The following is a 12,433-nucleotide window of genomic DNA, read 5'->3' on the forward strand; positions in this document are numbered from 1 at the left end:
TCAGTTACATGAGATGTACCATACATCCTTCATCTAGCGAATGATGATTCCCCCGAAAACTTTTGTCTTTGGTATCCTAAGTACAGGGTGTTTCAAAAAGATGAACCCAATTTCAAAGCTATTATAATTCAAATTGGGTCCCTCTTTTGAAACACACTGTAATTCTCCATCTTCAGTGACTCTTTTCTTCGGAATACATTCTGGGGCCTCACAGATGGTTCAAGTGAAGCCAGAAACTTTGTAGAGGGATTCACAGGAATGCTGGGCACAATGCAGACACTAGTCATGGATGGGTCTATCTGTCCACATGAGAAATCTTCCTGCACCTCGCCTCATGGAGCCTGTGCACAGGCCTCTGTCGCAGGTGATGCAGCAGACCGCTGGCATCCACTTGTAGTCTTTGTGGCTTCCTCCACTGATTTCCTTGCTGAAGCTTCAGCACGGCTTGGTAGAGATGGGCATGCAGACATGCAGCACCAGCTTGTGGAAGAAATTACTTGGGGACATTCTTCCTTTTTGGTAACCGTATCATAATGTGGTTCACATGAAACTTCTGTGTGATCCCAAACCAACACATAATACTATTTCCTCAGTCATGCAGCAGCTCATCCTTTCTGGTTTACGAGGTAACAGACAGACATCATAGCTGTTGCCAATAACTACTTGTACACTGGAAACCATGCAATCTGTTTCTGATTCAGCCACAGCAAATCCAGTGGTGGAAGCTAATTCAATAACCATGTTAGAAAACTTAATAGCAAGTATTTTGATGATTTTCTATTTATCACTACCCAACCAGTGAGACACAGTACTTTTTTCTTCTTCCCTAAATCCTTCCCTGAATTTTTACCTCTAAGTAGTTTGGCTATATGAGTGACTGCTCTTCTCAAACATTTTCACATGGGAGTTTGCTCGGTGTGAAATATTGTTGTAAAAGACACTTGCTCTTCACATAAAATCCAGGACATCACCACCAACGTTCACACATCCCACATGTGAAAAGGAACAAATAATGTAATGTTTCCTTTCCAAAGCCCACGGAATGCCTATGGCTATGCACTGAGAGAAGCCAACTCCCAGAGCTACAAGATAAAGACTAAAAATAACCCATTAAAGATTAATTTCAGCATTTTGAAATACAGCCAATTAATATGCATAGGAAAGGCACGTGGTCTCCAGGAAGGAGCACACACAATCACAGAGTCCACAAGGGAAGGGAGGGGGGCGGGTGACACGCAGGCAGAGTGCCAAAGGAGAAATAAAAGTATATTTGCTATATATCCTCAGATAGAGGACATGCAAAGAAAGTGTGTTTCAGAAGAGGTAGAACCAGAGGTGGAACAATTCACCACTGAAGAGGCAGAAACAATGCAGTGCAACCACAAAGGACAGGATCCCATTTGGAAAGCAGCCAGGACAGTAACAAAGCCTTCAGTATTGGCCAAAATGTTATACACAAAGTAGAGACCTTGATAGTACCAGAGCAGGAGACATGGTTTTGTGCATCAGGGCTCAGTGGCTGAGGCTGTGTGACATGCACAGACACAGCAAACATGCTTTGATGAAAGAAGTGAACTTCAATGAGGAGGCTGAGCACACCACAGGAAGACGGATGGATGGATGCAAAAGTGGCACTGTGGTAGGAAGCTGGGTGCACCACGAACATGAAGTGCTTGTGTGAAAAGCTGGGGAACAACAGCAGAATTCGAAACTGGATCTCCAGATGGATGGCATGCCAGGATGGCAGGTTTGTACTTTGTGTCATGTTGCACTGAGTCACAGAATCAGAGAACGTTCGGGATTGGAAGGGACCTCAAAAGATCATCTACTCCAATCCCCCTGCTGGAGCAGGAACACCCAGATGAGGCTACACAGGAAGGCATCCAGGCAGGTTTTGAATGTCTCTAGAGAAGGAGACTCCACAACCTCCCTGGGCAGCCTGTTCCAGTGCTCTGTCACCCTCACTGAGAAGAAGTTTCTTCTCAAATTTAAATGAAACCTCCTGTGTTTCACTTCGCACTCATTGCCCCTTGCCCTATCATTGGTTGTCACTGAGAAGAGCCTGGCTCCATCCTCATGACACTCACCCTTTACATATTTATAAACATGAATGAAGTCACCCCTCTGTCTTCTCCAAACTAAAGAGACCCAGCTCCCTCAGCCTTTCCTCATGTGGGAGATGCTCCACTCCCTTAACCATCTTTGTTACCCTGTGCTGGACTCTCTCCAGCAGTTCCCTGTCCTTGAACTGAGGGGCCCAGAACCGGACACAATATTCCGGATGTGTCAGTCATGGCACTTTGGAAGCAATTTTCTCTTATGAAGTAATACTGAAGGAGGTCTCTGCATCCTGAGGCAGAAGCACCCCGTGAAGTTTGGGCATTGGATATAAAACACTGAAACGGGACACACAGGATGGCAGTCATGGAACGCCATGAGAAGAAGGTACCGCTTATAAACAATATGTGTGATGTCAGACAATAGGGATTATCTACAGTAAACGTCAATCAGAGAGCAAATCTGGTTATTCGCTTGCTGTACTGCAAAACGGAGAGCTATAGCAGCAATTACAGTGACTAAACGTGCAGGGGGAAAATAGGCACAGTCAAAACAATTTTCTCACATGGATTTCCCTGTGAACAACATTTAAACAATTACAAACTTCTTCCTTTTCACAGAGGGCAGAGGGATGGACAGACTTAGCTGGCCGACTCACTGGCTATTTAGTCTCAAGAAAAGCCGAGGTTTTAAGGTGGTGTCTTAAGAAACATACGTTTATTTAGCAGCACTCCTTGTCTGCCTCCCCCTTTATCCTCACCACTAAGAATCTCTGAACTTCTTAGCCACTTTCACACAAATTTAACAGAAGGGTAGAAAACTCAAATTTTTGTGAGATTGGGTGGCTTTTACAACAGCACACTGAAACAGGCTCCAACTGTTGTACTTTTAGCTACATCTTGAAAAAAAATTTGAGCACTAGAGTGACCTGTAGAAGCAAGCAAAGGGCACAGGGGTTTAATTTTGCAAGAGGGGGTCTTGATACATGTTTAATTTGACAAAGTCCCTCATCGAGCTGCAGGGGAAAGAAAAGCTGCAGCACCACCAAGCCTATGAAATAGGATCATCTTCACAGTCCAGGGCTACAGGAGGCTGTAGTGGAGGCAAAGGACACAAAATGCATATTTTTCACTTAAAGACATTCTTTATTCAATCTTTTTTATATACAATATTATTTTAATCTGTAAAAAGTACATATGCAGGATTCCAGGTCAGAGGCAGAAGGTTTCCACATCAGAAGACTGACTTATGCCCTTTTATTATTTTGGAGGAAAAATAATCTGTCAGTTTTAGACAAAGCAAGAATAAAGGCAGAATGCAAATCCCAACTTCCACCAAGCGATTAGGATTAAAGGCAACAATTCACCATAACAAGTCAGGCTGTCTCCTTCGACTTGGGTGGTTCCCAGCTTTTCTGAGCAATTACAGAGCAGTTTGTTAGAAAGGGGCCGACAGCTGAAGCAGCTCGTGCTTATCATCTCTGCTACAGCTGTACGCACATAACTTGCGAAAGAGGTTGGGTTTCCTCTTTGGCAACTCAAACTCAAGTCAGAAGACTGTTTCTCAAAATTCAAGGAGTGAAAGAGGGATGTCTTATCAGGATGAACAGATCTCTGAACTACCGTGTGGATCAAGAGCTTGCTTTCATTCTTCTCTGGTAACAAGAAGCCCATTTCTTATTTGACCCCTTAAAAACATGGACTAGACTTACTAGTGTACAGAACAGGTTCAGTTTGCTAAAAGCTTGTTACTGCAGCCCTGAGATGTAAACTACCTCACCATTTTCTGTGGATACCAGTTTACATTGTTGATCTTTCAATTTTAATGCTATTAACCATTCCTCCATTCAAACTAAGGAGGGTCATGTTATGAAAGTTTGTAATATTATTTCCTCAGGGACAGAAGAGAGGATCACAAATACCAGCCTGACAGGGTGTTGATTTGCTGTATATCTACACAGAGGGCAGACCTTTAATTCTATAGGATGGCATTACGATGAGTATGTAATTATTCTCACTTTTCAGAACCTGGATATTTGACACCCAGATCTCATAAAATGCTGTGTGAGAATGTGTCAGTGACTGGGAGGCAGAAGACAGCCACCCACAACTTTGGAGTATGGAGCTAAGGGAGCTTCAAAGGTGTGGACTGGCACAGGGGACTACCTGCTCTTTCCTTTACTCCAGGGTACTTACTATTGTCCATACTTTTCTTAAGCATTCAGTATTACGGACCACACCGTGCAGCAAAATGAATACCCAGGATATCGTTCGAGGGTTTTGGTTTTGTTTAGGGGACAAAACTAAGAAGTTGACTTCTTGACTGCAGGAGACACACAGCCCCAGGGTGGTCAACGGAAGCTGCCAAAATCTGGCTGCTTTGAAATGTCAAGCTGTAAGTGTTAGAAAAAAAAAATGTCCTGCTGGTAGATCCTGACCAACAGGCAAGCTTGAGGCTTGGATAAGGAAAAGAACTGAACATCCTTGTTTTGACTGCATGCAAACAGGAAATAGACAACTCTGGGATTTCCAGGCTCTTGCCCAAATCCAGTGTGCCAAAAATGTACATGATTTTCTGTTCTTTATTTTATCCTGTAAGAGGAGAGGATATTGTAGAAATTGCTAAAATGGGACAGCTACTTAAAGAAAATGAGGATTGTTTCATTAGAGAATACAGTGCAAGACTCAGAAACAACTAGGACTAAAAAGTCATTTTGTGCTTAAATTTACACTCTATCTTCATGAAAGTATGTAAGACAGCAGCAACAGAATGAAAATGGAAATATTCTACTGTACCTTATGTACCCAGAGGGAAAACAGTCTGAACTTCGGGTTGTACATAACACCATTCTGCAGATCGGAACCTACTTTTCTGTGAAGGACTCAGAACGAGGGCACATCACTTCAGTCAGAAGTTTCAGTTGGTTATTATGCACCCACCTTGCTCAGAACCCCTTACCTCCAAACTCAGCTTGCTCTAGGAAATCTCAGGATGGAGAGATTCACAAATGATACAGCAATTAGTCCATAAAATGCATTATTTTTGATAGATTATGCACAGCAGTAGCTCCTGGAGGAAAAGGATAGTTTGTATTTTAAACAGTGGTAAGAGTAGAAACTGACAGCTCTTGGGATAACTGGAAAACAAGGAACAAGTGTCCTTTATTTGGTACCTGCTGCTTGTCTACAGAGAAGAAACAGCAGTACTGTACAACTGCTTGGAGAAAAACACCATCCCATAACATGAAATGGCTTAGGTCCTCAATTCAAGCATTCTTGTGGCAGTGAGTTAACCCATTTGGATTCATGGAGGAACTGATTTGAAGGGTTGCTCCTTAATTCACAAGAGGGGGGTGAAACAGCAGCAAACAATGATAAGTTTGCTGTTTCTGGGACTCCAGAATTCTGTCCTTGACCTTTCCCTCAACAGACTGGCAGCCATTCTGCATCTGCATTTACCAGGAGTTGTATGGGGATGGGTATATTGGGTGGAAAGTGCCTTTTTTCTTTCTTTCTTTTTTGTTTTTCAAATCCCAGAATAGTCTGCTTTACCTCTTTCTCCTTTATACCCAGAGAGATTTAGGAGAACAAGGCAACTGAGTACAGTTTTAAACTAATAATGGCTCTCATGGGATGGGAAAAAATTTGAAAACACAACATATCTGAACTTCAGAAAATGAAAAATGTCTAGTTCTTCAGTAACTCCCTGAATACTCATTAGAAAAATAAATTAATGTGGGACAAGGAAGAAGAATCTATTTATTAAGCTATTCCTAATTTTAAATAAACAATTACTTGAATCAGTATTTTTTACTATATCAATTACTTTATCAATTTGCAAATTATTTTTAGGATACTGCTGCAAATTACAGTAACTAAGTAACTGGTATTAAGGTAAAAACATTGAGACTGGAGTTTTTTCCAAGCTTTATGAACTCTTCCTCTTAAACTAAAGTAACTGTCTGGAAAAAAGCACCTGATAATATTTTTTCCTTAGATCACGTGATGATCTATGTTTCTAAGTTAGTATCAAAGATGAGTGAAGAAAAATTTTATGGCGAAAATGCTACTATAATGTACAGTCAGATACATTATAGTAAGATGGAGGAAAAAGTTTTTCTATATAAATCTTCATAAATGTATTAGTGTTTTTTGAGGGGGAGAAATAGAACTCGCTCCTGTTAGATCTGATGCTGTGCTGCTGTAGCTCACTGAAGAATTCTTCCACTCACTTCAGTAGGAAAACACAATAAAGATTTTTTTTAAAGACTCAACTCACTAATAAGGAAGAAAAGGAGCACCTCACAGCTCTTTTGCAGCAAAAGGGCCAGTCACCATGGCAAAAGGATTTTAGAGCTATAAAGGGGAATAAAAAGAAGAATTGGAGCTGTAAGGATTTCTGGAGCAACAGTAGGAAAAAAATATATTGAGATATACTTGAAAAGGTGAAACTTCCTTCAGCAAATAAGTGAAGACTGAAGCATCCATTTAAGTGATACTGACCAGCCCAGCCTAGGAGTACTCAAAAAATAAAACATCAACAAAAAACAAACAAAAAAAACCCCAAAACCACAAAAAAACAAACCAAAACCAAAAAAAAAAAACCAACAAACCAAAATGTGCAGATAACAGCATCTCATTTCTTATAAACTAATGGAAGAAGCGACTCTTCAGTTTCTTTTTCCACTCATCTGTAAGAGATGTTGTTTCCAAAGAAGATCATGTTGGCTTTGTGCTAGAGCACAGAGAAGAAAAAGAGTTCTGTAAACTAAATCAAAGGCAGTTTGTGGCTTCTGTTATGCACATACCTGCAAAGAAGGTTCCATGAATAGCATCCAAAGAACGAAATTTAACTTTTAGAAAAGATCCTGATTGTGTGGAAAAATATAAAGCAACAAACTCCTGCTGCTTAACCCAAGGTAGCATTTTTAAGTGCCATATACTGTATCCTATTATATAAACTATGAGAGACTCTCTTTCTCATGCTGTCATCTCTGTTTACTTAGCTAAAAGAACCAGGAATAATAAGAGAATGCTTTTTTTTTTCATATGACAAGATTTGTGAGGAAGGGAAACGTAGGCTCCTTCCTACCACTGTGATATGCACCACTGTGTGACTGCAGCTTGCAAAATGAACTAAGCCCACGTTGCTGACAGTGAACCACAAACCAAATGCTTACTAATTGCTTTTTGGATGTAAGAATACAACACAGGCCTTTGAGCATCATTTTGAAAAGGGAAAATGAGGAGGAAATAGTTTTTATAGTTTTGAATTTTGTTTTGATATTTTAGAGGCCCTGAGAATGGCTGCCAGTCTGGACAAACGGATGCTCCTTAGAAAATTCAGACAGGTACAGAATAAAAATTCAAATCCTGATGCTGCTGGTGCAGTGATGTTGCTTTTGTTTTGCTTTGTTCATGCCATCATCAAACAAAAAGAAAAAGAAAAAGAAAATCTAGTTATTTGGAACCCACCCGATCTGAAGAAGTGGCTGGTGCGTTGTTCCTTGCCACAGCCAACAGCAGCAAGTTCCTCTCCCTGGACGGGAAAGAAGCCTCTTCTTCCTTATGCTGCTGCTTTTAAATTAAACATTAGATTCCATGCCTTGCTAGGGTTCAAAGCGCATGAAGTCTCTGTCCTGCAAATATCACACTAATGTGTTTTGGTCATGTATAAAACAGATTTTTTTCTTTTTTCAGTTTTAACTTATCTATATGTTGAAGAGCTTTGTTTCTCACGCCGGCATTTGCTTGACTCAGAGGTCTAGTTTTATCAAACGTCTGTCTCGTCTCCTGCTTAAAGTCTCAAGTGGTCCATGTAAACAAATCAGAGCTGAAAACAGTCTCTTTTCCTCTTCATAGAGCTGCTTTTATCGATATGCAGGATTTCCTGACAGTGTGGTGTTGGCTAAGTGTAAAACAGGCAGAGGATGAGCTTCTGTGTTAAAAACCCAGTTGTCTAGTGGTAGAAGGTCATCATTGGAGAAGAGCAGATACAAATACCTAGATATCAAGATAGAGAGGAAAAATGGTGAGTATTAAAGCAGAGCAACAGGCAGAAAGGGGCAACACAGCAGCTTCAGGTCCCACCAGTCAGCAGCTAAACCTATAAACAAGTTACTCTCTTCATATACTACCCAAACAATCTTCTCTATTATAATGATCTGAAAAGACATTGTTATCATGTTATCAAGCCTTTCAACAAAAAGTTGTTGTAAAGACAGCGTTTTAGTCTCTCCAAGTAACTTTTGCTTTTCAAGACTCCCTTCGAAGACTTGCAATGTGAGACAAACATCAAGATACCAAGCACAAGGATTTTGAGGACAGGGGAACATAGAAGAAGTTGGCAAAAAATTGTTCTTAACAGAGTGAACCCACTTGGAAATTACTAACCCTCTTAAATCCAAATCAAAGATTTTGAGAAAGCACAAGAGAAGCCATTAAGCCATGTCAGATATCTGACTCGTCATCATTGTGCTGAAAGCTGGTTCACCTTCTGGCAGGAGGAAATGGGTCAATATATTGTGCAGAGGGGGTTAATAAATGTTGTACATCATAAAGCAATGCAGAGCAAAGAAAGCATGCCACAAAGTTAAGGTTTCTGGACATACATGGAAGAAGAGTATTTCTTGGTCCTTTTTTTCTTAATATACACTTTTGAATGCGGCTGTGCTATACTTTCTAGGAGATATGGGTGGCAGGGATCTTTGTCAAGGCTTCGAAACTCAGTTGCTAAAATTCAAACGGCATTTCCCTTCTTCCAGCAAACCTGACTGTGCAAGTGTAAGTGTAACCTCACGGGTGTCCAGGAGCTTTCAGCTTCTCCATCAGCCTCCTTTCCTGCCATCTGGCAAATGACAGGTCTTGCAGTGTGTGACAAGGAAGGGGTATCATTCCTGCTGGTGGGCGCTGTCACATCCAGAACGTGCACACAACCTTGTTCTGCCTTCGCTCTGCCGAGGCTGCTGTTACTTCGGTCTCTCAATCAGACACTGGTAGTGTCGACTGTGCAGTCATGTGTCGCTGCCTCATCGTTCTCCCATTTTTATTTGCTGGTTGTATCCACAGCAAAGCCCCTACAGTGAAGCTCTACTTTTCTTCCCCACCAATTAGCTGTTTACAGATAACAATTTCTTGCTGAGATGATCCAGTTTTCTCCCACATATCTAGTCTCTTTCTCTACATTTTTTCATTTGCCTTTAAAGCATCATGCCTTTACTTTCCTCCTTACTTTCTCCCTTTACAGCTCTCCAAACTCTTTCACCACAGCAGCAATGTTTCATCTTACTCAAATTCACTTTCCTCAGTTGATTCACACTTTTCCTTTGAATAACTTAAGGAACCTACTTCTACATCTTGCTCCTTCCCCATCAACAGCTACCTTCTTGCCACTCATACTGCTCAAACACTCATAATTTGCTGAGTATCTCTGAGAAACCAAAAGTATCTGAGCAGCAGCAATGCATATTTGGGAGAGGTATAAATTTTGAATTTGAGGGGAATGAAGATGCAGAAGTTATCCTCAAGAGCAGAAAAGATCACAGCAGGCATTCTGTAACACACATTTTATGCCTCTCTTCTGAGGCACATCTTAATTTTTCTCATGGCATCACACCCAACCCTTCTGTCTCCGTTTTCATAGCCATTTGAGCTATCCTGACCTCATGTTCTGTATTTTATCTCAAGGCGATACCAGCTTCTGGTTTGGCTCTGCCAATTGCATCAACATCAAAACCAAAAGCCAATAAGCATTTCTGAGTTCTTCCCTAGAAGTGCCTTCTTTTGCAATGCTTGCAAGAGAGTACATCCAGTTACTGCGCGGTGCATCAGTGAATTTCCAGATATCCTTGTGATTATTTATGATGCAGACAGGATTCTGGCCATACTTCAAAGGTCAGCCTTGTCACCACAGACATCCCTTAGGAGCAGATTTCATTCTCTGATTTGGTTTTTATAGGCAGATCAATCACATAAGATCAGCTCCTGGGGATGTATTGTTTCTCTGACTGGACCTGCTTGAAGCTGCTGCCTGTCTCTTTGGGAGTACAGCTTTTAGGCTCCAGAAAATGAACTTGAAAGAGTAACCAAAATAAAATCAATGAAGACAACAGAGAAAGCAGCAGTGGCTTATTTCTGTAATTATAACAAAGGGAAACAAAGTATTGTGACTATGTAGAGGTGTCTGGTAAGGAGCCAGCAGATGGACAGAATGGCCATACTCTTCACTTACATGTGATGAACTTGGTGCCCCTTCTTGCCAGTGAAACACCTTGTGTTGCCTGAAGCACCTCTACTGCCACTGTCAGGACCTGCTTTCTCCCTGCTGCATTTTGAGATACCAGTACCCAAAATCAATCTTCACACACATTAGCTACAGCTAAAACCTGAAAACTTGATATTGCCAATACTGTAAACCCTGTTTATTCTGCAAAGCCTGCATGACACACTAGACTGCCAAATGGTTATAACTTTTTCTGTCATATCACTGGGTTGTAAAGACAGAAAGGGCAAGTTAATGAGTCTTTGTTGCTGACAGGTTTATGCAACAATATATGTATCATCCCTTCCATCACACAGTGGCAGAAAGTGGCATGGATATGTAAAAGCAGAGGCAACAACTAAGTCTCCTAATAGCTGCTCTGGGCTCATTCACACTGCCAGCAGTGGCTTCTGTCTATAGATTTAAGCAAATAAAACATTCTCCAAACTGTTATTCAGGAAAAAAAAAAGGGGGGGCAGGGAGGGAAGGCAATATAGCCAACTTTCCTTCAAAAATACATAATTCACAAGGTTTCAGGAAGGTAAGCAATACAGGAATCTTGGTAGGTTTCAATGTCAGAACTGTATTATCAAATTTGTTGATGTAACCTATCAAGAAAATTGTCACACATTAGGAGACATTACTTCATAGGCAAAATCAGAGAGTGATCACAACTGTGTAACAAATGAGTGCTCTTGATAGCTGTTTTGTGTCAATGATGAGGGAGATGAGTAGCCATGACACACCAGCTCAGTTTTTAAAAATTGATCTCTTCATAAAATCTCCATAACATACTCAAATCTTTATACTAGTTTTTCTCATTGTTATGGCATAGAGGTTATGGCATATTCTAGTATAGCAATCTTTTGTTATTAATTAAAAAGAAACATGGTGGAAGACCAATGACTTTGAGCATTTTACCTTGAACTAATATGGAACAGAATGTATTAGCTTCTACAGGATGGACTACGGGTGTCCTACTGATGTGACTGAATTTAAAATATTTTAGGATGTAAGAGATTATAAAATATGCCTGATCTTCTTCCTTACAACAAAAAGCATTGTAGAAAAATATGCTATGAGATAAATACAGAAAAATAATCCAAGGCCGCAATGGACATTTACTTCTTTTCAATGAAACATATAGAGAAACACATTCTACAGCTCTAACCATAAACCACCCTGAGAAGACAACAGATTATTTGTTGAGCCACGGTATTCTTCTAGAATTTAGACACTAGCTTTTACAGGAAGATGTAAGAGTAAAGAGAACTTACTTCAAAGTTTCAGCAAGGAAAAAGCTCTGCTGTACGTCGTCATATGTAGGAGAGGAGGAATAGACATCCTTGACACCAGAAAAGCCACCACTGACTCGGCAATATTTGTCAATTGCCTGCAAAGAGGAAAGGAAAAGGAGAATTTAACGGTAGAACAAAATTTGGAAACATTAAAGGATCAGGCTTGATCAACAAAGGAGGTAGCTCTTTCCATGCTGCCTTATCCTGTTGTGAATCTCCTCGTCAGAATATGCTGTGGATGTTAACAGTTTACGCTGACCAAAAGGAAAATAAAAAAGAAAAAAGAAAACAGATGGGATACATAGAGAAGTAAAATCCCTCTGAGGCTACTAACAATACCACATTTGGCAAACTGCTAGATGCTAAGAGTATTCTGGGGAAAAGTACTTTCTTTTCTGGGTATTTATTGTTTTCTGATACTAATGGCAGGACATGGACTCTGCAGACTTTTTGCTCTGAGTGGGTACAGCTTCTCATACGTAACACTGAGTAGAACATCCATCAGACAATCAATGCAACATGTGCTATGAAGTGCATAGGAAGACAACAGATATCCCTGGATTTTGCAGCTGGAAGAGTTTGAAGAGTTACAGGAACTCTGTGACTAGTAGCTAGTCATAGGGACTTAGTGAAGTAGGAATAAAATACTGTTCTCATCTTTAGGGACTGTTGATTTCATCTTACAAACACTTTTAGCTGCTGCTTTCTCCCCACATTTCCATCTTGTATCACAGTATCACAGTATGTTTGGGATTGGAAGGGACCTCAAAAGATCATCCAGTCCAATCCCCCTGTTGGAGCAGGAACGCCTAGGTGAG

The 12,433-nt window shown here is 40.6% G+C and overlaps 1 protein-coding gene across 1 annotated transcript in view; it reads right to left on the minus strand.

The window, feature by feature from the left end:
• Nucleotides 1-3,182: 3,182 nt before the first annotated feature.
• The window catches only part of MAN1A2 (mannosidase alpha class 1A member 2), a 151,005-nt gene continuing 141,754 nt past the window's right edge, over nt 3,183-12,433 (minus strand). The window contains exons 12-13 of the mRNA XM_005506260.3: nt 11,595-11,710; nt 3,183-8,060 (exon numbers count right to left, since the gene is read on the minus strand). Coding sequence (XP_005506317.1) covers nt 7,928-8,060; nt 11,595-11,710 — 249 coding nt within the window. The 3' untranslated portion in view covers nt 3,183-7,927. The remainder of the gene's footprint in view (nt 8,061-11,594; nt 11,711-12,433) is intronic.

The sequence above is a fragment of the Columba livia genome, chromosome 1 (assembly GCF_036013475.1).
Source record: "Columba livia isolate bColLiv1 breed racing homer chromosome 1, bColLiv1.pat.W.v2, whole genome shotgun sequence".
NCBI classification, from domain to species: Eukaryota; Metazoa; Chordata; class Aves; order Columbiformes; family Columbidae; genus Columba; species Columba livia.